At 39.9% G+C, this 24,028-nt stretch overlaps 2 protein-coding genes across 3 annotated transcripts; both read right to left on the bottom strand.

Annotated features, from left to right (window-relative positions):
• Nucleotides 1–1,005: 1,005 nt before the first annotated feature.
• On the bottom strand, nt 1,006–10,758 carry FBXO4 (F-box protein 4). Of its 2 annotated transcripts, none has more exons than XM_085213509.1 (7): nt 10,449–10,758; nt 10,028–10,263; nt 7,538–7,758; nt 6,479–6,554; nt 5,834–6,012; nt 4,679–4,854; nt 1,006–2,756 (listed from the first exon to the last, which is right to left on the bottom strand). In XM_085213509.1, exons 1-7 carry the CDS (start codon nt 10,683–10,685, stop codon nt 2,667–2,669), a joined length of 1,215 nt encoding a protein of 404 aa, XP_085069635.1. In that variant the 5' UTR covers nt 10,686–10,758; the 3' UTR covers nt 1,006–2,666. The 2 variants fall into 2 exon arrangements, with proteins under 2 accessions (XP_085069635.1, XP_085069636.1); XM_085213510.1 differs by having other exon boundaries at nt 10,503–10,758.
• Nucleotides 10,759–10,906: 148 nt separating this feature from the next.
• On the bottom strand, nt 10,907–14,721 carry RIMOC1 (RAB7A interacting MON1-CCZ1 complex subunit 1). The gene is made up of 6 exons (XM_085213511.1): nt 14,507–14,721; nt 14,071–14,177; nt 13,556–13,702; nt 13,040–13,171; nt 12,711–12,825; nt 10,907–11,345 (listed from the first exon to the last, which is right to left on the bottom strand). The coding sequence occupies exons 1-6, from the start codon at nt 14,598–14,600 to the stop codon at nt 11,056–11,058; spliced, it is 885 nt and encodes a 294-aa protein (XP_085069637.1). The 5' UTR covers nt 14,601–14,721; the 3' UTR covers nt 10,907–11,055.
• Between the last annotated feature and the right edge of the window lie 9,307 nt (nt 14,722–24,028).

Below are 24,028 nucleotides of genomic sequence, written 5' to 3'. Positions count from 1 at the left end.
CATCTGAGCTGTTCATATGCAAAGCGCACACTCTTATCCACATTTTCCACAGCTGTATCATAGAATGATAGAGTTGGAAGGGACTCACAAGGATCACTAAGTTCAACTCCTGACTCCACAGATGTCCACTCAAAATTCAAACCCTATTTCTGAGAGCGTTACCTAAATGCCCCATGAACTGCAGCAGCTCAAGGCCATGCCCATTGCTCCAGGCAGGCTGTTCCATGCCCACCACCCTGTGGTGCAGAGCCTTTCCCTAACCCCAGCACTCCCCTAGCACAACTCCATGCATTCCCTCGGGCCCTGCCGCTGTCACACAGAGCAGAGCTCAGCGCTGCCCTCCGCTCCCTGTGAGGAGCTGCAGCTGCCATCAGGCCTCCCCTTGGCTCCTCTGCTCTGGACCCAGCACACACAGGGCCCTCAGCCACTCCACATGCACCTTGCCTCCCAGACCCTCCCCCATCTTTGTAGCCCTTCTTTGGACACACACTAAGATTTTTGTGTCCTTTCTGTACTTTGGGACCCAAACCCACACCCGTTGCTGGAGGATAGGCCTCACAGTGTAGAGCAGAGCAGGACACCGCCCTCCCTGGCATGGTCGCAGTGCTGGGCCTGCAGCACCCCAGGGTACAGTCCTGTTCCACTACAGCCATACAGGCTGTCCCACCAGCTCTGAAATTCCACTGATGCAGCTCCACAGACTTCCAATTTCCACTGTCTATCTTTGAGGCAGCACCTTTAAAAACGCTTAATTAAGTTACTCTAAATTAATTTAACCCAAGTCCTTTAGGTTAAGGAGAATTTTGTTTTCACATTATCTTGACCTTTTAAAACGATAATGAATAAGTACCTGTTAATTAAATAATATTGTTCAATAATATTGTTTTCATTAATGGTTAACTTTACAATGACAGCTTCTTACCTGTTACAGCAGCATGGCTGTAAACATTTGTGCATGTGCAGGTATGGGGAGGAGCGTAATATAAAAGGAAAGAAGAATAGAAATGCCATTTATAAAAAAATAATTTATTCTTTAGAAAGTAGAAGGAAGATCAGACAGAAACAAATATTTGTAGTATCTAACACAGAATCAGGATGCTGCATTCAAGTAGACAGATCACTACAGAATTATTGTGACTAGCAGGAAGTTCACATGCACCCAATGTGTGGAAATTTTTCTCCAGTTATCCATGTTTTGCATCCTACTTCAGAGGACAAAGTACACATACTCTATCAAAGCAGAGTTAGTTGCAGAATTAGCATAGTATGGCTTCCCATAGATTTTCATTCCAAACATGCCCTGATACGAAGTCAGGGAAAAAGTCCAGAAAACTGAGTTAATACAGGATAAGTATGCGAAAAAATAAGACAACACTTCCCATCTCTATACTACTTCATTAAGAGAGAGAGAGAGAGAAAGAGAATTCCTAAATGGAATGTTCCTGAAATAGCTGTGTTTAGCACAAACACATACCAGAGAAAGGTAGTTATAGCTGTACTTGCACCATGTAGCCATTTATTTATCTAGGCACTAAGAAAAAGTTTTTCAAGACGACTGCATTTCTATGGAGAAAGGTAAGGAAAATAAACTACAAACAAAACAGAACAAATACATTCATATGCAAAAAAAAGCTAAGGGAAGTCTCTAAACATTCATTCAACAATTAAAAATTGTTTAAAAGGTGGAAGACCAGGAGCAGAACTATCTCAAAAGACAACAATACAAAAAAACACCATTCCAGATCTGAAGTGCTGTTTCCCTTTTTACAAAAATATTTGCAACTGTGTTGAAAATTTCAAGTCAGATATTTCACATTTGCAAATGGCAGCAATTATTTGAGTAACTGACAGGTCCTTAAGCACTGAAAGATTAATCATTCCATTTAATATTCATTCATGGCAACATGTATGTCAGTTTAAACTAATCTATCTGCAGCAGAAAGTTGAAGATGCTTACGTGTTTTGTGGTGGACTGGCAAATAAGATGACAAACAAGAAACACGTGATTGACACAAGGGATTTTGCCTGTCCGTTTCCACAAATTCTTGTAATTCTCCCCCAAGCACTACTTCTTATCCCAGAGTTGCTTCAGGGGAAGGAAAAAAAAAGGGGAGAAATATATTATTCTGAAAAATATACTATTTATCTGTTAACCTACAAAAGATGAGCCAAGAGCAATATACAGTGTAGTGTATTTTCTTTGGTCAGACAACTGTCACTGCTGAGCTCTCTCTGAATTTGTATTAACTAAATAAAATCACTAAATGTATGATGTGTGCAATGTGACTACACTGATAAATTAACCTGGTGTTTGGTATATTTACAGAAAAGATTAGATTATCAGATATTCTTAGGAAACATTGCAGTCTGAAGGCCCCAGATTTAAAGAAGAAACTAACACAAAGCAAGCAAGCAAACAAACAAATAAAAAACACAAAAAAAACACCCAGATACCTTTATGAAGTAAATTCTTCATCAGCTGCAGGAACCCAAGAAACCTTACTTGTCCTTCTAATTAACAATGTTAATTATTTATGTGCACTGAAATATATGCTAGATTTTCTTTTAAACCTCCTTTTTGATATTTCTGAGTCAAGATGAGATTCCCGTTTCATGTGAATTCTAAAACACAGAAATCTTTATACAGTAAAACAAAATAAATTCAACTATTGTGCATTTTTACAGTCCGCTTCCTCCAAGAGCCACTCAATTCCACTTAGCAATCCACTTAAAGTTGCGGCTACAGTGTCCTGCACCTGTAAAAATAATAATATTTTAAAAATCTTACATATTACAGTTAACAGGCAATGTAATTATATTTTAGCTGCACTCCATGTTTATCTTTAGTCAGAAATCTATCAAATTTACATTTTTACACTCACTTCCAGACCCCTTAGAACAATTTTCCTGAAAGCAAGGTGCAAAATGAAAATGTTATTTACGGAATTAATTATGAGATTCATTAGAAAAGCCCTGCATTCTTGATATTCTGGTGAATTTAATTTCAATTACTTCAATTGCTACTTGAGAACATTTTTTTTACTTTGGAGATGAGAAGCTACTGAAAAATTCCGCTGAAAAAATGCCAACACCTTTACAATTCGAGACATATTATTTCTTTTCAGATTTTGTAATGTATTATAAAGTGCCTATTACAAATGTTACACTGAAAAGAAAAAGCTTCTAAAGATTTTTCTTAAAGAAAGCAAAGGAAATAAATAGGGATTTCTTTTCCTGATTCTTTGGCTACACAACATTATCAAAAACAAGTTACACGTAACTGAGCCATAATGATAAATACTGCACTTGGCAAGCATGAAAGAATGGGTCTAGCACTTCAGGTAAAAAAAAAAAAAAAAAGTAAATTGATTGGTCAAGAACTCAAGGTTCAACAGAAGGACCAGTTCTGTTCAACATTTTTATCAGTGATTTAGATGCAAAAGTGAAATGCATTCTCAGTAAGTTTGCTGTAATACCAGGAGGTGCTTTGACCCTCTGGAGGCCTTGGAAAGAGATACAGATACCTTGAACCTCCAGACAATAATCAACAGTGTGAAGTTCAACAAAAGAAATGCAGGGAACTGCTCTTGGGAGAGAGCAATGCCAGACATAGGCACACATGGGAGTGGCTGGAAAGCGGGTCAGCAGGAAAGGATCTGGGTGTGCTGGTGACAGCAGATCGGCATGAGCCAGCAGAGTGCCTAGACAGCCAAATGGGCAAATCACACTGCTGTGGACACTGAACAGCATTGCCAGCCAGAAGTGATTCTCCTGCTTCAGTGTTGGTGTGGCCTCACCTTGAATATTGTGTGCAGTTGAAATCCACAATAAAGGAAGGATATTAAGGTACTTCATTATGACAGGGCTGGAAGGTATGTCCTGTGAGAAATTGCTGAAGACACCTGGGTTGACCAGACTGGAGAAGAGGAGGCCAAGAGGTGACCTCATTGTAGTCTGTAACTTCAGAGGAGGGGAAGTGGAGAGGGAAGTGCTGGACTCTGCTTCTGGGATGATAGGCTGGAAAGGGCACAGATCTGTGCCAGATGAGGTTGACTGGGCATTAGGAAATGTTTATTCACCATGAGGATGCACTGGAACAGGGCTCTGGGATGGGTGCCCGATGCCCTGTGCCTGTCAGTGTTTAAGAGGCATTTGGATAATGCCCTCACTAATATATTTTAACTTTTGGTTAGCCCTGAAGAGATAAGACAGTTGGACTAGATGGTTTCTAAAGACTAAACTGACCGACCAAACTAGACTAAACTATTACATTCTCTCAATACATCATGCCAAACAAGTGATAATTAAGAGTCTCATGAAAAAAGTCAGAAAAATCCACCTTACAGTTAAGGCTTTGGATTGTGATTCAGGAAATTTAAATTTAAATTAACTGAATCTTCCTTAATTCCTTCAAGACTAGCACTTCACACTTCTTTCCCTTTTGGGTCCATCTGAAGTTTCTTGTGTGGACACCTGGCCAAACCATCTTTATGGTCAGCTTGGCTAATGTTTATCTTACAGGACCAGATACACTAAATTCTTCATTTAGATGGAGTGCTAATATATTATTGTTGAAAGCTGTACACTTTCTTATATAGGTACAGTTCAGGAACTATAATAATCTTACATTACATTTAAGCCATCTAGAAACAGAGGATAAAGATTTAAAAGCAAGTACCATCCAGGGTCGAGGTAGCAGATTTAGTTGCAGCTGATGTGCCATATAAACACAAGGAATCCTTTCCACACCAAAATGAGAGACACAAGACAGAACTAGCAGAGGTCTGTTAGGAGGCCCAAGGGCTGGATCAATCATAGCCAAAATATGAGCCAGTTCCTCGTCACGATCATGCTCTAGGAAACAATTTTTAATAAATACATGAGTATTAAATACACGTAAACCTCAAGGAGAACATTCATACATATTAATTTTCAATTGTTTTTAATTTTATTTATATATTTTTTCAAGTATGTAAAATATAATTTCCATATATATAAAATATAATTTTCAAATATATATTAATTTTCAGATATATGACGTCTCAGAGTTGAGGAAACAGGACTGGAAGAAAGACAAATTATCTAGTTCTGCTACTCTCAAGGCTAGATCATGTCTTTATATCATACTTAACTGTTATTTAAAGAGCTCTATAAATTACACATACAGCTTAATCAAGTCCTTAATATCACAGTGTTTTCCAGATACTCCGCAGAGTCCAAGACTACAACAAGCAACTGAGAAATACTGACACACTATACAGTCTGCAGCCTCAGTATACCTCTTATTTCCTGAATTAACCCTTTTTATCTATTTAAAACTGATGTACATAAACACATGATACTTGTTTGGACTCTTCTTAATATATGACTGTCCTGATCTGGGTTAATTGCATCTTACACTGCAGTTTTTCTGCAGGCTCTGTTTCCAGGCTGTTCCACCACTACTATAATTCCAGGTTTTCTTCCTTCCTAACCCCCAAGGTTTTTTTTCTCTTTAGTTTATATGTGTGTATGTATATGTATGTGTGTATATATATAATGTGTGTATATATATATATAAATTTAGTAAATTCAAATCATTTACTAGATCTAGCCTAAATAGCAGCCTTACCAGTGTTAATCATAACCAAATCCAGGGGACATAACCCCTCACAGGAAAATAATGTAAAGTATTTAGGATAGGTAAGACCTGAAGAAACAGCACTAAAGAAGTGAAGCAGTCCGAACACGGATTTTCATGTATTTCATTCTTTTCACAAATCTTTACGACATTCCAACTATCCATAAATTCCATTCACAAAATATGAATTAAAAAAGGAGAGAAATTCCTTACTTTTATGAGCTTCTGCATTAGCAACATAAATGAATCCATCAACTACTTCGCACACCTTTTTAACTTCAGCTATTACATTGTACTGCACAGCTTGCTGATTTCCTACAATGCTGTTCTCTAGGTAGAACATCTTATTCACAACAGCAGCTTGCTCTTCTCTCGCTCTCTTTCTTTCCACACTGCAAGATATTAAAATATTTCATAGTCAGATTAATTAAGTAGAGAATGCAAAAACAAAATCTAGGCAGCATAGTAAAGTGGAAGGAAAGTATTCTAAGCCACCAAAAATTTTCATTCCCTACCCATTTTTTCTACTGTTTGTTTATAGATGATAAGCAATTTGAGAGATACATATGGAAATATACCTGAAAACACAAACTAGTATATGTTTATTGTCTTTTAAGGTATCAAGAGGGACAGGAGGACCTGTTATGCCTAACAAATATGCATGATAAATATATAAAATTAGGAAAATAAAGTTTATTTCTTCCATATGAAAATTTAGCAGTTGAAGAAGGGAAGAGAAGGAGTGAAGATATGTATTGAAGTTTCAGTTTATAAGGAGTCACATTAAAAAACAAAACAAACAAGAGAAGTATGAAATAACTGAGAAATTGTGCTTTTTTTCTGGAGAAATAGTCTAACCTGGTGGTTGAGTACAATGTCACAATGTTGAATTTTTGATTATTATTCATCTGAAAACTGACTCCTGATCCAATTCCTACAGGAAAAAAAAAAGAGCATAAAAAATTACAAACACTTTGTCATTTAATACAATCAAGTTCCAGGTTGAAAAATCCAGTGGTGCAGTAAAATGGATACATACAAACATGCTGCTGCTAGGGGTAGTGTATACATTATTTCCTGATGAAATTTTACACCTGCTCTAAATTGGCCACACAGACAGTTAATTTAACTAAAATAAGCAGCATTAGAAGAAAACAAGAAGGTATTTCCATACATTTAACATTTAGTGTAGAACCTAGAAAGCTAAGAGAGGAGTTAAACTTGTCTGTCACCCTAAACTAGCACAGAAAAGTTTCTGGACTATTTACAACAAATTGAATTGAAAAGGAGAGAAAAAAGATAACTAGGAAGTTCTATTTTCACACTTCTCACAGTGATAATATAATAATTCCAACTATGCTGTGTTTAAATAAAGGAAATAAAGTTTTTGTGAGATCTGGACGTAAGTGAAATTACAGATGTTAAAAACAAAGTTTTTAAACTTTGACAAAATTCCTTTTCATGGTCCTACAACTCTGAAATTTACTCTGTTTGACACTGGATGACTGAATCAGATACACAATCAGTCTTGAATTCCCGCATAAAAAACACAAATGCAATTTTTTAACCACATAACTGCAAACAAGATCTAAAGGAAAATTTCTATTACCACAGCAATTCTGACATGGAATTTAGGATCAAAATAAAAAAATAACAAAATCTTGATACCTTTGATTTTTTTTTTTAAATTAAATCATTAAATTCACTGCAGCAACAGAACATTATTCCAATGTCTATTTATCCTTTTGAATAAATACATGCAGAGAGGTTTTTTTTTTTTTTTTTTTTTTACCAGTTTGCTTTTCATTCTCAAGGAGAGCATTAAAAAAATCTTTTTCCATTTCTCCCCTAGTGCTTTTTGTTATATCTGTTCATAAAATTAAAATTAATACAAACAATAACCATCATTATCATTACCATGAATTCGTCTTTGAGGTAAGCCAGCCACTAGCAGGATTTCTGGGCATGTCATCATCTTTCGTACTAAAGAGTCATCCAGCTCTTCCAAACCGGGTCCAAACATAGCAAAGCGAGGTTCTGACTGCGTGACCAGTGATTGCAAAAAGGAAGTGACAGCACCATACCGAGGGCGGCTTGATTTCAAACTTCTTCTGGTCTGGGGACAGCTTTTTTTATATCTGTGTTAAAATAGATGCAACTAGAAATTAAACACAAAATACAAAAGTGGCATTAACCAATAAACATTTATTTAGGTCCCACGCTTCTCATGCTTTGTTACTGCTATAACTCAAGCAAGGGGTGAAAATGCACTACTGAAAGTTCCAAACTGATGATTTCAGACATCACCATAAAAAAGGTAAAAGCATCAGTTCATCCAAATTCCAAACACCGACTTTTCAAACCTTTAATATAAATCTTATTATTAAAAAAAAAGTAAAATTAGAAACTCCAACACTGCACTGTTAGGATAAGAGGTTGCATGGGGGTCTGCATGGGCAGCCTAATCTAGTGGGTGGCAACACTGCCCACTGTTGGAGGTTGAAGCTAGATTGTTTTAAAGGTTCTTTACCCAACCCATTCTGTGACACAATGGCAACCAGACAGATGGTTTCAAATATATGATGTTCTTAAGTAGTCAGACCTAAGAATATTTAAATCCTATGTTTGAAATCAGAAATATGTTTTACTTCACATTCAGAATACCTCTTTCCCAGCTGAAAAGTGAGGATGTAGGGCAAAAAGACTGTAGAGTCTTAGTGCACTTCTTCATGAACCGAGTTTCATGAAATCATCTTGGGAAAATGTAACTACAAATGAAAAACTTTTACTACAAAGTAACGAAGGGCACTGAAGTTTAAAAAACCACAACTGAATAATCAGCTGTCACGGAGTTTTTGTTCAGTTATCCAAACACACTATAGAGGTTTCTGTGATTTTAAACTACACTACTTCTAATCACAGACTTTATCTTCTAGCCAGTAATCAACAGAACTAAAACAGTACTACTTGTTATTCCATTCACTCTCAATATTTACTTTTTTTTTTTTTTCCTCCTAAGTCTTGAAAATAAAATATAAAAAGCATAAGAATCTAGAATGGCTTGAATTAGAAGAGACCTAAAGGACCAACCAGTTCTAACCCTGCCACCATAGGAAGGATCATCATCCATTAGATCAAGTTGCTCAGAGCCCCACCTAATCCTGCCTTGAACACCTCCAGGGATGGGACATCCGCAGCTTCTCTGTTCAACCCATGCCTCACCACCCTCTAGTGTAATCCTCCCCTCTTGTAAGCTCTCTTCAAGTACTGCCACAATAAGGTCTCCCCAGAGCCTTCTCCTCTTCAGGCTGAACAAGCCCAGCTCCCTCAGCCTTTTTTCACAGGAGAGGTGCTCCAGCTCTCCTGTCATCTTCCCAGCTCTCCTGTGGATCTCACCCAACAGTTCCACATCTTTCTTCTGCTGGGTGCAGTAATGCAAGTGGGGTCTTACAAGGGGAGAACAGAGGGGGACAATCATCTCCCTCTTCCTTCTGACCACACCTCTTCTGTTGCAGCGCAGGATTCTGTTGGCCTACTGGGCCACAAGTGCACAGTGCTGCCTCGTGTTCAGCTTTCCATCCACCAGAACCCAAAGACCTTGTCCACAAGAGTGCTCTCAATGAGTTCCATTTCCAGCTTGTGGAGAGACATATATCTGGGACTGCCCTAACCAAAACGCAGTACTACACGCTTGACCTCGTTGAACCTCATTAGGTTCTCATGGTCGCACTTTTCAAGCTTGTTCAGGTCCCTTTGGATAGCATCCCTCCCTTTCGACTGTATCAACTGCACTGCTCAGCTTGGTGTCATCATCAAACTTGCTGAGAGTACACTCAGTCCCACTGTCTGTGTCACTGATAAAGATGTTGAACAGCACTGGTCCCAAAACGGACTCATGGGGGGCAGCACTTGTGACCAGCCTTTATAGTCATGACCACAACATGCTGGCTGTGACCTTCCAAACAATTATCCACAGAATAGTCCAATCTCTGGCTTAGAGAGATCCATTCTCTCTAATTCAGAGATAAGGAATAATCATTCATTTTGCTGTATTTGAAATACTTTTTAGTACTTTTATTAAAACAAGAAATTAATTTTCATTGTACTTAACATTTTCATCAACATCACCAGGATTTGCAGCTTCTCCTGTTTTCCTGTGGCATAGTTGGTACAGTTTACAAAATGCTCTGCTTTCTCAAAGCATCTTACATTCATGCTGAATTCCAAACTGACCAAACTGTCATACAACCGGAAATCAGATTTCCAAAACAGGCAATGGGTTTAAGAACCATCAACATTTATTCAGCATCATCGTACCACACAATCTTTCTATCGTAAATATAAAACCTGTCTGTGGGCTACCGTGCAGGGCTTGTAAATTGTATCAGAGAACAGAGAAATACTTACGCTGCCATATAATCATATAGGGCTTCATCGTTGACTTGTGAAAAGGCTTTATTAAAAATTTCTGCGTCTGGGAGAGATTTCCAATCAACAGATGTCCAAATCGGGAGATCCCGCAGGAGAAAATTCCTCCACAGCAGGGGGTCCTGCACAGCCACCCTCCAGTAACAACTCGTGCACCCCAAGCGGCACAGGTCTTGGGGCGAGAGGAAGGACATGATGTACAGCTGCACGTCGATCTGCAAACAATCACAGCAGGGGGTTAGCGCTCCGGGAGCCCGACAAACCGAGAGGCGCAGAGGGAGAGTAGGATACGGGTGGCGCGCATCACGGTGCGTTATCCCTGCTGCCCGATGCGGAAGGCCTAGGAACCGCGGAGTCCCTCCCTTGCTGCAGCGGGGAATTTGGGTTATTCACTGCATACCGCGCCCTTACGCGGTCCCGCGCAGTGCCGGAGAAGAAGGAGGGTCTCGCTCACCGGCAGCGCCTGCAGGGCGCTCACTTCCTCCGCCGCTTCCTCGGTGCCGACTGCTGAGCCCAGCTCGGCGGCCGCCGCGCCCCGCTCCCGGCTGCCCCACGCCCAGCGCTCCCGCAGCTCGCGCAGGCGGCCGCGCACCGCCGCCTCCAGCCCGCCGCGCCCCGCCGCGCCGCCAGCCGCCATACCGCCGCGCTCCGCTGCCAGCCGCTCCGCGGCCGAAGGCGGCGCCCGGCCCGGCCCGGCCCGCCCGGGGCACGGAGGAGGACACGCCGCCGCGGCCAGCGTGGAGTTTGCGCCGTCAGCAGCGCCCGTGTGGAACGTCACCCGCGATTCGATGGAGCTCTTGAATGGCCACGCGTTCCAGAAGCACTACCGCACAGCACTTTGGACCGCCGTTCCGCGCGTTCTTTGAACTCATGCTTTAATGCAACTGAGCATACATTGTGTACGAGCAGGCAGGCTCGAGGCACAGCAGGTCTCAGCCTAGTGCAGACAGTCATCCTATAAGTTCTCATCACACAGTGAGCAGCTTCCGAGAGCAATAGCAAAAAATCTAGCTGTGGGTTTTCCTGAGGTAACATAGCATCTGGTTTGCACTTGTTGTGTTCCATCCTTGGTCTTTTAAAGGCCCCTCACACACAGCAATGTACTTCGTTAACATGGTTTTGCCCAGCTCTCGGAAATCCACCAGTGCACCCTGTGATCTGCAGCCCAGCTCACTGCCGGACACCGAGTCCATCATCCTGAGGTTCTCCTGCTTTCCCTCTCTACAGTATTTCAGTCCCCAGTAGCACATTTCTCCACTGTACATCATGGCCAGTAAGTGGGTGTCACTAAATATACCTGCAAAACACAATTTAGATCAGGTATTTTATTCTTCTCTTGTGAACAAATATACAGTTTGTTACTTTTTTCCTAGTTAACGCAGTAAACAATGTTGACAAAGGCAACATAAGCCTATTTGAGAGATAGACTAAAGCACACATTTCTACAATTATATGACTGAAGCTCCCCAGAAGAGAATGTGGATTAAGGTCTTGCTCATTACTTCACCCACTTTGCCATTTCATAATATCTATATATTTAAGATGGGCATATAAATATTCTGCTAATTGTGTTTGCCTATTTATTCTAGAGAAGTACCGCATTTCTTTGAATGCTGGTATAGTGATGTATATTCATACTAGAGTACCTATGTGCCTTCCAAAAGTCCAACAAGATGCTATTTGAGCATTAACATTTGAACATTTTAAGCAGTAGCAGCATTACTGCTTACTTCTCTCATATCTGTTTTGTTTTGTTTTTTTTTTTTTGTTTCACAGAATCACAGAATTGTAGTGGTTGGAAGGGACCTCTAGAGATCATCGAGACCAACCCCCCTGCCAAAGCAGGTTCCCTACACCAGGTCGCACAGGTAGGCGTCCAGGCGAGACTTGAATATCTCCAGAGAAGGAGACTCCACAACCTCCCTGGGCAGCCTGTTCCAGCGCTCCGTCACCCTCACCGTGAAGAAGTTCTTACGCACATTCGTGCGAAACTTCCTATGCTGCAGCTGATGTCCGTTTCCCCTCGTCCTGTCTCCACGTACCACTGAAAAGAGACTGGCCTCACCACTATGGCCGCCACACCTCAGATATTTATAAACCTGGATCAGGTCCCCTCTCGGTCGTCTTTTCTCAAGGCTAAACAGACCCAGTTCACTCAGCCTTTCTTCATAGGGGAGATGCTCCAGGCCCTTCACCATCTTTGCGGCCCTCCGCTGGACTCTTTCCAAGAGATCCCTGTCTTTTTTGTACTGGGGAGCCCAGAACTGGACACAGTACTCCAGATGAGGCCTTACCAGGGCAGAGTAGAGGGGGAGGATCACCTCCCTCGACCTGCTGGACACGCTCTTCTTAATGCACCCCAGAATGCCATTGGCCTTTTTGGCCACGAGGGCACACTGCTGGCTCATGGCCAACCTGTCGTCCACCAGGACGCCCAGGTCCCTCTCTGCAGAGCTCCTCTCCAGCAGCTCATCCCCCAGCCTGTATTGGTGCATGCAATTATTCCTCCCTAAAGTTTGTTTGCCGTTTTTGTTCTAAAAAATGACAGTCTTTGAATGCAAATGAAATTAAAAAAAAAATATAATAAAGATTTCATAAAGTGGAGCAGTTACTGGTGCGTGCTGTACTTTTTTTTTTTTTTTTTTTTTTTTTTTTTTTTTACCTTCACTGAGTAGCCTAGCCGTGTCTTTATCTTGAAGCGAGACATCTCCATCTAAATGAAGAGGGCATCTAAAGCTAAGCATCTTCAACAGGTAATGAACTCCATCATTAAGACACTGAATACAGTTTAAAAGAAAAGGAAAAAAATTAGATAAATTCTCATTAATTTAATGATAGCCAAAAATACTTGAAGGTACGAATTTCCCCAGTCTTATTTAAAAGGGGGTGGGGGGGGAGGAAGGAAGACAAGTTTTAAAAGAGAAAAATCATGCTTTCAACTGTACTTACATGCACTCATACCCTCAGAGCACTTCACGAAATCTCCTTTACCTTTTTAAATAAAGCAATGTTTCCTCTCATCCATTCGCTCCTTTCTTTTGCTGTATGGCAATACATATAAAGTAGGGCTCCTTTTCTCCAGTAAAGACATTCTACCAAATCTGTACTAAGGATGTTGACAGGCTGAAATAAAATCCAGCAAACTGTAAGCCAAAAAATAAGCCATCCGAGGTATCACATACACACTCATGCATGCATACATATTAAACTTCCATCTTTAAAGGCTGTGCTTAACAACAGTGCTCAGTCATATGTCCAGTACTTTGCATTTATGTTGTCAAAAGCATCCGGAATCTGGAAATGTTAGTAAGGAAAATTCTGGGCACACAAGTTACTTGAAAAATTATTTTCAGGAATCATTATTTAAATACAGCTAAAATGTATTTGTGTTGGGCAAAATTTAAAATCATTGGGGAAAAAAAATACAAGTGCTACTACCGCAAATCAGATTTTTGACTTTTAAGTAATAAATAATTAATTCTCTGGATGAATAATGTTAATACTCACTTCTTCATTTATGCTGCATTCCCTCACTAAGTCTTCTGGGTCTGAAAGAATACAGATAAGTTCTTTAACTTTTTGCAATGAAGATTCCCCTGCAAAATCTTCATCCACAAGCTGGCTTTCCTCGAAATAGGTAATGTCTAAGACAGCCTATGGAAGCAAGAAGATAGACAATGTGAAAATACCACCAGCAAAATAATCAGATGATGGTGTGCAGTAACAAGTGCACACTTGTTACAGTTTATAAAGGATTACAATTTTAAAGTAATTCTTAATTTTACAAAGTAACAAGTTGAAAGTATGGTTGTTTACAGTTGACCTAACTCTTCATGTCCTACAGTAACAGAATACTTAGTGTCAACTCTCAACTCATTTCCTAACCCAAATAAAAGCAGACCCCTATTTCATGTGTGTTCTGTGCTACCACCCATGCTCAGTGATGCAGATCAGTTCCTGCTCTAACCTACCGTTCTCCCACACACCAAAAGCGGGCAGTTAAGGTGCTTTGTATGCACTACCTGTGTATAAAGCTGTAGAATCGTGGAATGTTGTGCTTTCTCTTTCCCTTCTTTACAGAGGTCCTTTAGTTTCTCCAGAGCAGCAGAGCCCTTTGCTAAGAAGACACCTGAAGAAGAACACAGTGCTCCCTTAGCAGGGTCAGCCCTCGTGATGCGCGCAGCGGCAAATAACGGCGCAGCCCTCACGCAAGCTCTGCGCTGCCTGCCCTGCAGCCACGACCGGAGGGCCTTGCGGGCAACGCCGCACACCGCACGGGCACAGCGGTGCCACACAGGGGCGGGCTTCAGCCTCACCACCCGCTCCACAGAGCAGCCTCAACGTTCCGCGGATCCGCGGTCTCACCCCGGGCCCCGACTCTTTATTGGCGGGAGGACGGGCGGTACCCGGGGACGAGGGAAATGGCCTCCCTCTCCACTCCCTACGGCCGTCCCTCACCATCGCCGCCCGCTCCCCTCGGCGCCGCCAGCCGCCGGCCCAGCGCCTCCAGCCGCTGCCCCAGCGCGGACATCGCGCTCCCCGCCTCGGCCATCGCCCGCCGCCCGTACACGTCACCGCGCTCGGCACCGCGAGACGCTAAAGCTACAGAGCGCCGCCATAAGCGCAGCGGCAGCGCCGTGCGCACGCGCGGCAGCTCCGGCGGACCGCGCCTTCTCTCGGGGGCTGTGGGGGACGGAGACACGGGGTGGCGCTACACCCTTTCCCGCCGTTACGTACGTTAAGGCGGCGCATCCTTTCTGCCTGGCAATCTCCTTCCAAGCTGCGTGACGCTCGTGCCGATAGTTCTTATCTCCCACTGCTGTACCTCCAAAGCGTGGCTGCACTTCACTGCCGTGTCTGTAACAGGTAGAGCACCGCTGTTTGCGTACAGGCATGGATGCTTTTGCTGTTGCCTGCGTTATATGCCATACTGAAGTGCTGTCAAACAGATCAAACACAATGCAAAAGTAAAACCAAAAGGAAAAAAAAAATTAAAAAAATTGAGATGAAATGTCTTAGTGTTTTTCTGTATCCTGTTATTTACTCTTGCACAGTCCATACCCAAATACATATTTTCATCTAAAGAACATCTGCCTTAACACTGAAAGTACTGAGGTAAATAACTGCATTAGAGGAGATAGGGCTTCATGCTTTAAATGAAATGCAGTAGTTTCCACACTGTCAGTTTTGGGACTGAGAAATGGCTTTGTGTTGGTAAGTTACCTTCAGGTTCTTCAGATTACTTCTTGCTTAGTCCTGCTATAATTCTCATTTCAACATCCAGCTATGACTTACGTTGCTCTCTTATTGACTTTCTTTGTTGGCAAATGAGCCTTTAATAGGGAAGGAGATGTCATCTAATCTTTCAAGATATCACTTTTGGAGAAGCAAACAAACAAATGGCTGTGTGTTGACTTAATTGACAAAGGAAGTAGTATTGTTCCTCTGCCTGTACTCAGGCACTGCAGCTTATTTTACAAGTATCTGTTCCAAAACTAAAGGTATATGATTTTGTCCAGAAACTGTTATCCACCGTTTCTTTAAATATGCTGTGAAATCTGTTTTTGTCCTTTCTTACCAGTGGCTTGACTGAAAAAGATGTGTTTCTGTTAAATAGCAATCTGGCAAAACAGAAACTGCTACAAACTGAGAGAAGAAAAAATGCCTTCTCCAAACTTTATTCCCTATGGCAGGACACCCCCAAGCTGTGTGTTGAAGCTCATAGAGCTATGGTGCTAGTATTCCCCATGCACCTTGCAGAGCACTTTGTTCAAAAGACGGATAAAAGAATAGATGTCTGATTATTTGAGAGACAATTATCTCAATTTGCTTTATGTTTTGGTTTTGCCTAGAACTTTAGATAAAAGCCCTGACAAATACTGGCAATCTTTGAAGACAGTGTCTTGATTTGGGGTTTTCTACTTCTTCCCCTTCTTTTCAGGGTTGGAAAATAGTAAAATTTAGTTTCTCCAAGTTTTCCACAAAGTAAGTTGCATCCTTTCATTTTTTTTTCTCTATATTCAAGAAAAATATTATTTCTAGGTGGCTCCCAACATAAATCTTATTGAAGCAAAAAGCCTTTTCTCTATAGAGTTGTTTTAGAGAATTGTTATAGTGTGGTAAAAGAAGTTTCAAGTAAATGGGTTTATTTATGTAGTATTTGTGATAATTTGCTTCCTAGTGCTTCCTAATTTGGAAGATGCTGTTACTAATAAGATGCTGGCTATTTAAAAACTGGCTCTGTTCTTACACTGGTGGAAGCACAACAGGAAAAGCTTCACAGTATGTAAGCAGTTGTGGCTGATGCCACATACATAAGTAATAATTACAGCTATCATTTTTGTCTCAGAAATTTGTAGTTCCAAAATATTCAGTAGGCTCTGTTTTCATTGGGCATGCATTTTTTCTCATATTTATCTGCTACAAATTCTACTGCTTTTTTTTTCCTTCCAAACCAGTACTAATACTCTTTAGTCCTTCTGAAATTTGTAAATGCGCATGCTGTTAGAGAAACAGACTGGTTGTAACTGATTACCAGTAAAGAATTATTTTTGTCCTGTTGTTTTCTGGTAATATTGGTTAACTATCCTGATAAACATAACCGGGAAAGTGGGCTAGCCTGAGATCTTTGAATACCTGAAATCTATGAATATATCAGAAAAACTATTGTCTTGAATGTGTGTAATCTATGTTGCTTTAGAAGTGGTGACCTCTTTTATTTCTGAAAGCTAAAGAAATTAGAGATAAGTATGTGATTCCTCTGTATACTTAGTATTACCCTCACTAATTTTTAAAAAGAGGGACTGGAAAACCATGTAGTAAGAAAATATTTCTTTTCATTTAAAAGTACAAAAGTGTCCAGGTAAAATAATTTGCACAGCAATGAATTTTACACTTTTATCATTACAAGCAGTCTCAAGAACTTTGAAGTTTTCCAGGCTGTGCAAATTTTCTTGAGCTATGACAGACTGGGTGATAAAGAAGTCATATTGATTTTTGGTGAAAATATGTGTACTTTGATTGTATATTTTAATAGTAGCTAGTGATGCCACTGAATGGTCTGTTTTGGTCAAAAACTGACTCTTCATCAAAATATACTAAACATTATCCTTTATCAGCAATTCCTAACAGTTTAAAAGTCCATGGTCAAAATTTGGCTTTGAAATGAACAGCAAATACATTAAAACATATATACTGATTTCAGTTTAGAGCAGCATGCTTTGAGTTCTGTAGTATCTCGGAAAGTTTGTAGTGCAGTAGCTTGTAAGTATCTAGGAGTGACAGTAAATTACTATGATTTCCATGAGTAGTACGCATTCATGTGCCTATCCAAAATCAATATATTTCAGATCCATTGAAATAAACACCCAGTTTTACTACAAATAATACGCCAGATTTTTGTAATACTTGTAAGGTAGTTTGTAAGCTGTCTCTGATTTAAATATAATAACAATAACTGAGAAAAATATGAGTTGATTTAGTAAAGGCTGGATAGGCTATGAGCTTCTATTAGACTTAAACTGTATTTGATTTCTGATGAATTACTAAAGTTCGGTGTATATTTGTAAAGTGTTGGGTAGGAATGGCTAAGTTTCATGAGGAAATCAGTGAGAAATGACTCACCTTTGGGCTTTAATTACTTAATTAATTAATTTCAATTAAAAAGATTGCACACTTCTAAAATGTGCAAAACTGTAATGACCTAAATTAGAGGCAAATACAATTTCACTGTTGTTAGTGTGAGTTCAGAATTTGTGTGTGAACCTGCTATTAGGCTAGTTTATCTGCCTTCTGAAGGACAATGTTCTCGTAAGTTGTATCTCTAAGAATTGATATGGGTTTAAATAGTAAAAGTTTGCTCTAAATACGTTACTTTAGTTCAGTCTTGGATTGTTTTGCACCATCTGACAATGTTTAGAGAGTAAAGAGGCAAGTGGATGTGTCAGTTTCTCAATCTGTTTTTTGGCTCACATAGACAAAGCTGCCTCGGTAAAGATTGTATTGTTGCAGTCTAGCTTACATGTCGGAATTCCAGCTCTGCTAGCTGAAGGTGTATACATTTTGCTTACATAAATTGTTGAGAGAAATTGATTTTATGGAAGTGCACTGTATGCATAGAATATGTGGTCCTTTGCATGTCTTTCATCCCTGTATTTGAAAAAAATAGTTATACACTTTAAAATAAGCAAAAGTATTTTGCATTATGCACAGAAACTATTATGTGTATTTATAGTATGTGAGCTTCATGACTTTGCTGTATCTAATAATATCTGTAAGAAAGATGGTCAGTATCATGGTATCACTTTTCAGATGCCTCTCTGAATAACAGAGAGACATGCTCTTCCTCATTAGAATTACTGCAGAAGGGTGCAAAACTGGAATTCAATCCGAACTGTGCTAAGAAAATAGAGCTTTCCTTCACCTTGTGGAATTAAGTTCTGTGAAAATGATCTCTTGAGTTCAGCATCACAGTGTCACAATGTCATGTCATCTATTAAGGAAGCATTAAATTAAGTTGTTCAACTTAATAAGGCTATGTGTTCATTCTAAAATACATTTAAGTCAGCATATTTGATATTTATAATGCCAAATGTGAAATTGTTCAACAGATGCAAAATAATAATTCTGGAGATGCATGTGAACTCTAGGTGGCTATGTTTTTGTTTCTCCAACCTTGCTTGACTGTTTTCTGTTTTACTTGCTTCTAGTATGTTCATATTTCAGATAGTGTTTTGATGAAATAAAGCCCATCTTCACTGTTTTAACAAGGTCATCTGTATGTGGGACAACGTGGTACCTGACTGGTATTTATGCAAGTTCAGAAAATATGATTTAGCAGTGATTATTGGTTATTAGGAAGTGGCATGCTGAACTTTGAAGTTGGAACTGCTTTATGACTATAAAGAGGAAAGGAACCTGGAGGTGTTGGTTGATGCTTGGCTGAACATGAGCCAACAGGGCCAACGGCATCCTGGCCTATATTAGAAATAGTGTGGCCAGCAGGAGCAGGGAGGTAGTCATCCCTCTGGGCTCAGCACTGGTGAGGCCGCACCTCAAGTACTGTGTTCAGTTTTGGGCCCTTCTCTACAAGAAAGATGTTGAGGCCCTGGAACGTGTCCAGAGAAGGGCAATGAAACTGAAATCTTGTGAGGGGCAGCTGAGGGAGCTGGGATTGTTTAGTCTGGAGAAGAGGAGGCTCAGAGAAGACCTCATTGCATTCTGTGACTTCCTGAAGGGAAGTTGTGATAAGGAGGGGTTTGGCCTCTTCTCCCAGGCTACAAACTGGACCCAAGGAAATGGTCACAAATTGTACCAGAGGAGATTTAGGTTAGACATGAGGAAAAACTTTTTCTCTGAGAGTGGTCAGGCACTGCAATGGCTGCCCAAGGAGGTGGTGGAGTCGCCGTCCCTGGCAGTGTTCAAGAGGCGTCTGGATGAGGAGCTGCGAGATATGGTTTAGTGCTTGTGGTAGCAGTGGAAATGAGAAGATGGTCGGACTACATGATCTTATAGGTAGTTTCCAACCTCGTGATTCTATGATTCTATGGTTTTTCTAAAATCATCTTCCTGGAAATAGGGTATATTAAAGCCTGACATAGCGATGCTGCTGAAGAGTTTAAGTAGATTTTTAAACAGCAAATGTGAAGTGTACAATAATCTATAATGCAGTGAAACAGTTTTCTGTCAACAGGCAAAGAAACCTGGATTTTTCTATTTTATGGTTAATGGTCAAGAACTTTGTGTACTGTGAACAGCTTTGTCACTCTTCTGCCTGGCACATGTAATTTATGGGTTCCTGTGTGTTAGTCTGGGAGAACTTGCTTATAGTAAACATCACCTGAGTCTCCAAATGTTACAGATTACTGTGTTTGTAATTTCGTATATTATTTCACAGTTGACTTTTAGTCATTTGATTAGAAAAAGACCTTAACTGCACATTCCCACAACTCAATTGCATTAATTTCAGAATTGCAAAATTGTTTGGTGTATGACGTTGGCTTGTTTATCTGACTGAATACTGCCTTTTCTTTTTACGCTGACCGAGCATCTAGCTGATCTGGGTGACCATAAGCTGCATGGCAATCTAGACAATTTTTCCCCAGTTTGAAACAGTAAGTTCTTGAGACTGTAATGTGTAACTTACCATAGAGAACTTTCATCTAATTTGTAGTAAGGTTTTTTTTACATTATAAAGAGTTTTATGTTGCTAATTTCCTTGGATCAAAGCAAATTAATTCTACTAAGGGGATTTTGTGTTTATCTGTGTGGCAGTATAATAGCTGAGAGTCAAGAGAATTAGTTTATGGAATTTGGGAATATGAGAATCTGAGACACTTTTGCCATTAGTAATTAGTCCAAATGCAGTCCATGAGGTTACTATAGTTACTTAAATACCTCTGTACTAAATTTGCTGCAGATGTAGTTCCTAATTAAGGCCTGCTAGTTTTAAGTGAGGATGTCCATGATATCTGGAGGAATATAAATGTCAAGCTGTGTGCCCTATCTGAGAGTTCAGCGGGATGTAAGGCATCTCTACAGTGCTCAATCTACTCTGGGACTTAACTGGGCATGTTTCATGGTATACCAATGATCTTAAATGACTGTATTTGCTAAAGCTGCACAAAGCTCCCAAAACAGAGTCTGTGAACTGTTAGAATATGTTTTCAAACTGGCTGCTGGGAAAAAATAATAATAATAATAATAATTCTGGATCTTTGAAGAGCTGTTTGGAGCTGGTGAAATTGTGAATAAGAGGCCCAAGAGCTTCACAACAAATAGATGTATGTTCATTAATGCAGGGAACTCAATTGCAATGTAGGCTTACCAGCCATCTAGCATCTTTTATGTGTGCATTTGTAGAGCCAGATCAAAAATATTGTATTTTACCAAAATCAAGAGAGCTAAAAGAAATCTTCAAATTCTAAGAGTAACCAGTCCTTCTAAAAATTGGATAAATGAATATTTCTTAATAAAAAATTCAGATTTTGTCCTATATCTTATGTGAAAGCTTAGTTATCTGCATAAGTAATTCTTCTGTTCATTTGATTGATACTGAGAAATGAAATGTGAAACAAAATGACTCTTGCATTTTCCTAATATACATGTAGGGTTCAGATCTTGCTTCCAGTTCAGAATACTGACCCAGTATTGGTGGACAGGCCCACTGCAGAAGGAAGTTCTGAACTCAAGACAGTTTTTTCTCCAGCAGCTGAACTGAGCAAAGCAATTCAGATAAGAATTGATTGGCACCCAAATTTGTTAGAGCATGCAGGAAACTGGCTCCCTACAGACTAGATGATCAAATAATCACATGGATTTGTGTTTCATGTGTGGATCTGCATGCCAGACTCTTGTCACCAAGAACTAAGCACCACACCCATGAAATAGATGGCAAAGTCCAAGTTTCACCTGTAACTCATTTCCTCCTTGAAACTGGTAGACAAGGCTCATGTTTTTCTTCGTTTCCAGCTCCAATATCTGTCCTATAGTCTCATTGTGCAGAACTAGCTGCAGTGAGTTATGGGACGTATGATTTGTTTACTGCATACAATTTCTGCAGAAGTGGCTCTGTGTTACCGTGTTAATGTTTTGTATTTCTTTCTGTCAGTTACATTTCAAATACAAGGAACAAGATTTCTTCACTAGTAGTTTTTTTAAAGGCTGCCTGGAGCCTGCTTTAAACTAAGTTGTGTGTTCTGATGAGGTTTGTTTGAACATACCGCGTGTAATGTTACATTGCAGAATCTGGAAAAGCCTGTTACAGCAGTGCTAACCAACATGAACTGACATGCAGTGTGACAGATGCGCAGGATTCCTGTTTCCAGTTTGTTTCTGCAGCCCCTTGTGTTATGTTTATGTTTAATCTTCAACAATGGTAGATTGTAAAATAACCTCATTCTTGCAAAAGAAATCCTGACAAAAAGAAGGAGTAAGAGATTAGTAATATTACTGAATTAGAATTTAAACCAGCTTCCAATATACTAACATACATCATCTCCACAGCTAATGTCTGCAAATATCTGCTGAATGGGCTTTTTTTTTTTTTTTTTCCTTCTCATTCCTCCAGTAAAGGAAAGATAAATCACTTATCTCTTTTCCAGAGCTAGTAGGTATGCTATCTGTCACAGCTGAAGATTATTACACTTAACTAATCTAGACAGTATTGATAACAGTTACTAAATATGTGTTATTATAACATGAATAGAGGTGCCAAGAATCATGTTGAATAAAATACTTTTGTGATCTTTTTTTAAAATAAAAATTACTTAATCTAAGTACTGTATAATTATAACTTTATAAATACTCTGGTTTTGAATGGAGTCTAGCATCTACAGTAGTCAGAAAGTTTGAAGTTTTTGTTTTTAAGAACTGCCCAACATTACAGCATGGAGCTGTGTCAGAGGAGGATCAGGTCGGGGATTGAGAAAATATTCTTCACCACAGTGTTTCTGGAACAGACTCCCCAGGGCAGTGGTCATGGCCCCAAGCTGCTGTAGTTCAAGGAGCATTTGCATAATGCTCCTAGTCATACGGTTTGGATTTTTGGTGGTCCTGTGTGGTTGGGAGTTGGACTCGATCTTTGTGAGTCCCTTCCAACTTGAGATATTCTGTGATTCTATGACATGATGCATGATGCATACTGGGTCTGTTTAGCCTTGAGAAAAGAAGACTGAGAGGGGACCTGATCCAGGTTTATAAAATCTGAGGTGTGGCGGCCATAGTGGTGAGGCCAGTCTCTTTTCAGTGGTACGTGGAGACAGGACGAGGGGAAACGGACATAAGCTGCAGCACAGGAAGTTTTGCACAAATGTGCGTAAGAACTTCTTCACGGTGAGGGTGACGGAGCGCTGGAACAGGCTGCCCAGGGGGGTTGTGGAGTCTCCTTCTCTGGAGATATTCAAGTCTCGCCTGGACGCCTACCTGTGCGACCTGGTGTAGGGAACCTGCTTTGGCAGGGGGGTTGGTCTCGATGATCTCTAGAGGTCCCTTCTAACCCCTACAGTTCTGTGATTGTATGACATAGACACTGTACCGTTCTGTATCAGAAAGTAGGGCATCCTGCCTAAAGTATGAGTGTTACAATGGAAAATGGAGTAGTATGAAACAAACAAAGCCAACAGATCATCTGGGTTTTTTTTTTCTTTTTTTGTTTTTTTTTTCTTTTCCCATTTAGGTGAGGTTCTACTAAGTTTCTCATTGTAATAAAAATACTTATTGTCTTTCCATGGGCTGCTCTAGAAGTTATTCAGGGATAAATAACTGCTCTTGCCAAGCAGTTGTTGATTCTTTTTCATTATGCAGCTTCAGGATCCCTTCATACACTAATGTTCCTGTTTATATCCTAGGCTTTCATCCCTCAAGAGAAATTGTTACCAAAGTCAGTTGGCAGAAGGACTCCTCATCAGATCAATAAATTTTTCTTCAGAAATCTTGATGCTGTGATTCTGACATTTGCTTTAATTTCTGAAATCACTAGAATGTGGCTTTTTTGTTTTCCAGTTGAATTTTGCCTTTGGTATTTATGTTATGTATGAACTTTCATTTGCCAACTCCCTGCTGATTTTTAATGTTAGTTTTCACTAAATCTGAAAATACCCTTTTTTTTTTTGTAAAGAATGTTTTTTTCTTTGTAGTAACGTCCTTTCACTTGAACTTTGTGAATAAGTTGAACATTTATGTTCACATAGTTTACTGAGGTGTTCAGTCATTCATGCAAGTGGTAGCCTTTCTGTCTTCCTCTAGGTAAATATATCTCCTGTAAATGCTATGAGAGAAGCTGAAAATTTTGGAATAGCATTGCACATGATCTTGTAATTATTTTCTTATTATCTAGGTCAGCTATAAGTAAATGTTACAAATGTTCTTTGCGTAGAAATGAAGTTGTTCATCTCAGTTCTGATTTTTCCTTATGCACAGACAAATGAAACAAAACAGTTGGCCTGTTTGCCAACATTACTGACATAGAGCAAACAGGGACAC

Source organism: Meleagris gallopavo, chromosome Z (assembly GCF_905368555.1).
Source record: "Meleagris gallopavo chromosome Z, MGAL_WU_HG_1.1, whole genome shotgun sequence".
Classification (NCBI taxonomy): Eukaryota; Metazoa; Chordata; class Aves; order Galliformes; family Phasianidae; genus Meleagris; species Meleagris gallopavo.
The sequence above is the reverse complement of the archived record's forward strand: the minus strand, read 5'-3'. Positions and strand labels throughout refer to the sequence as shown.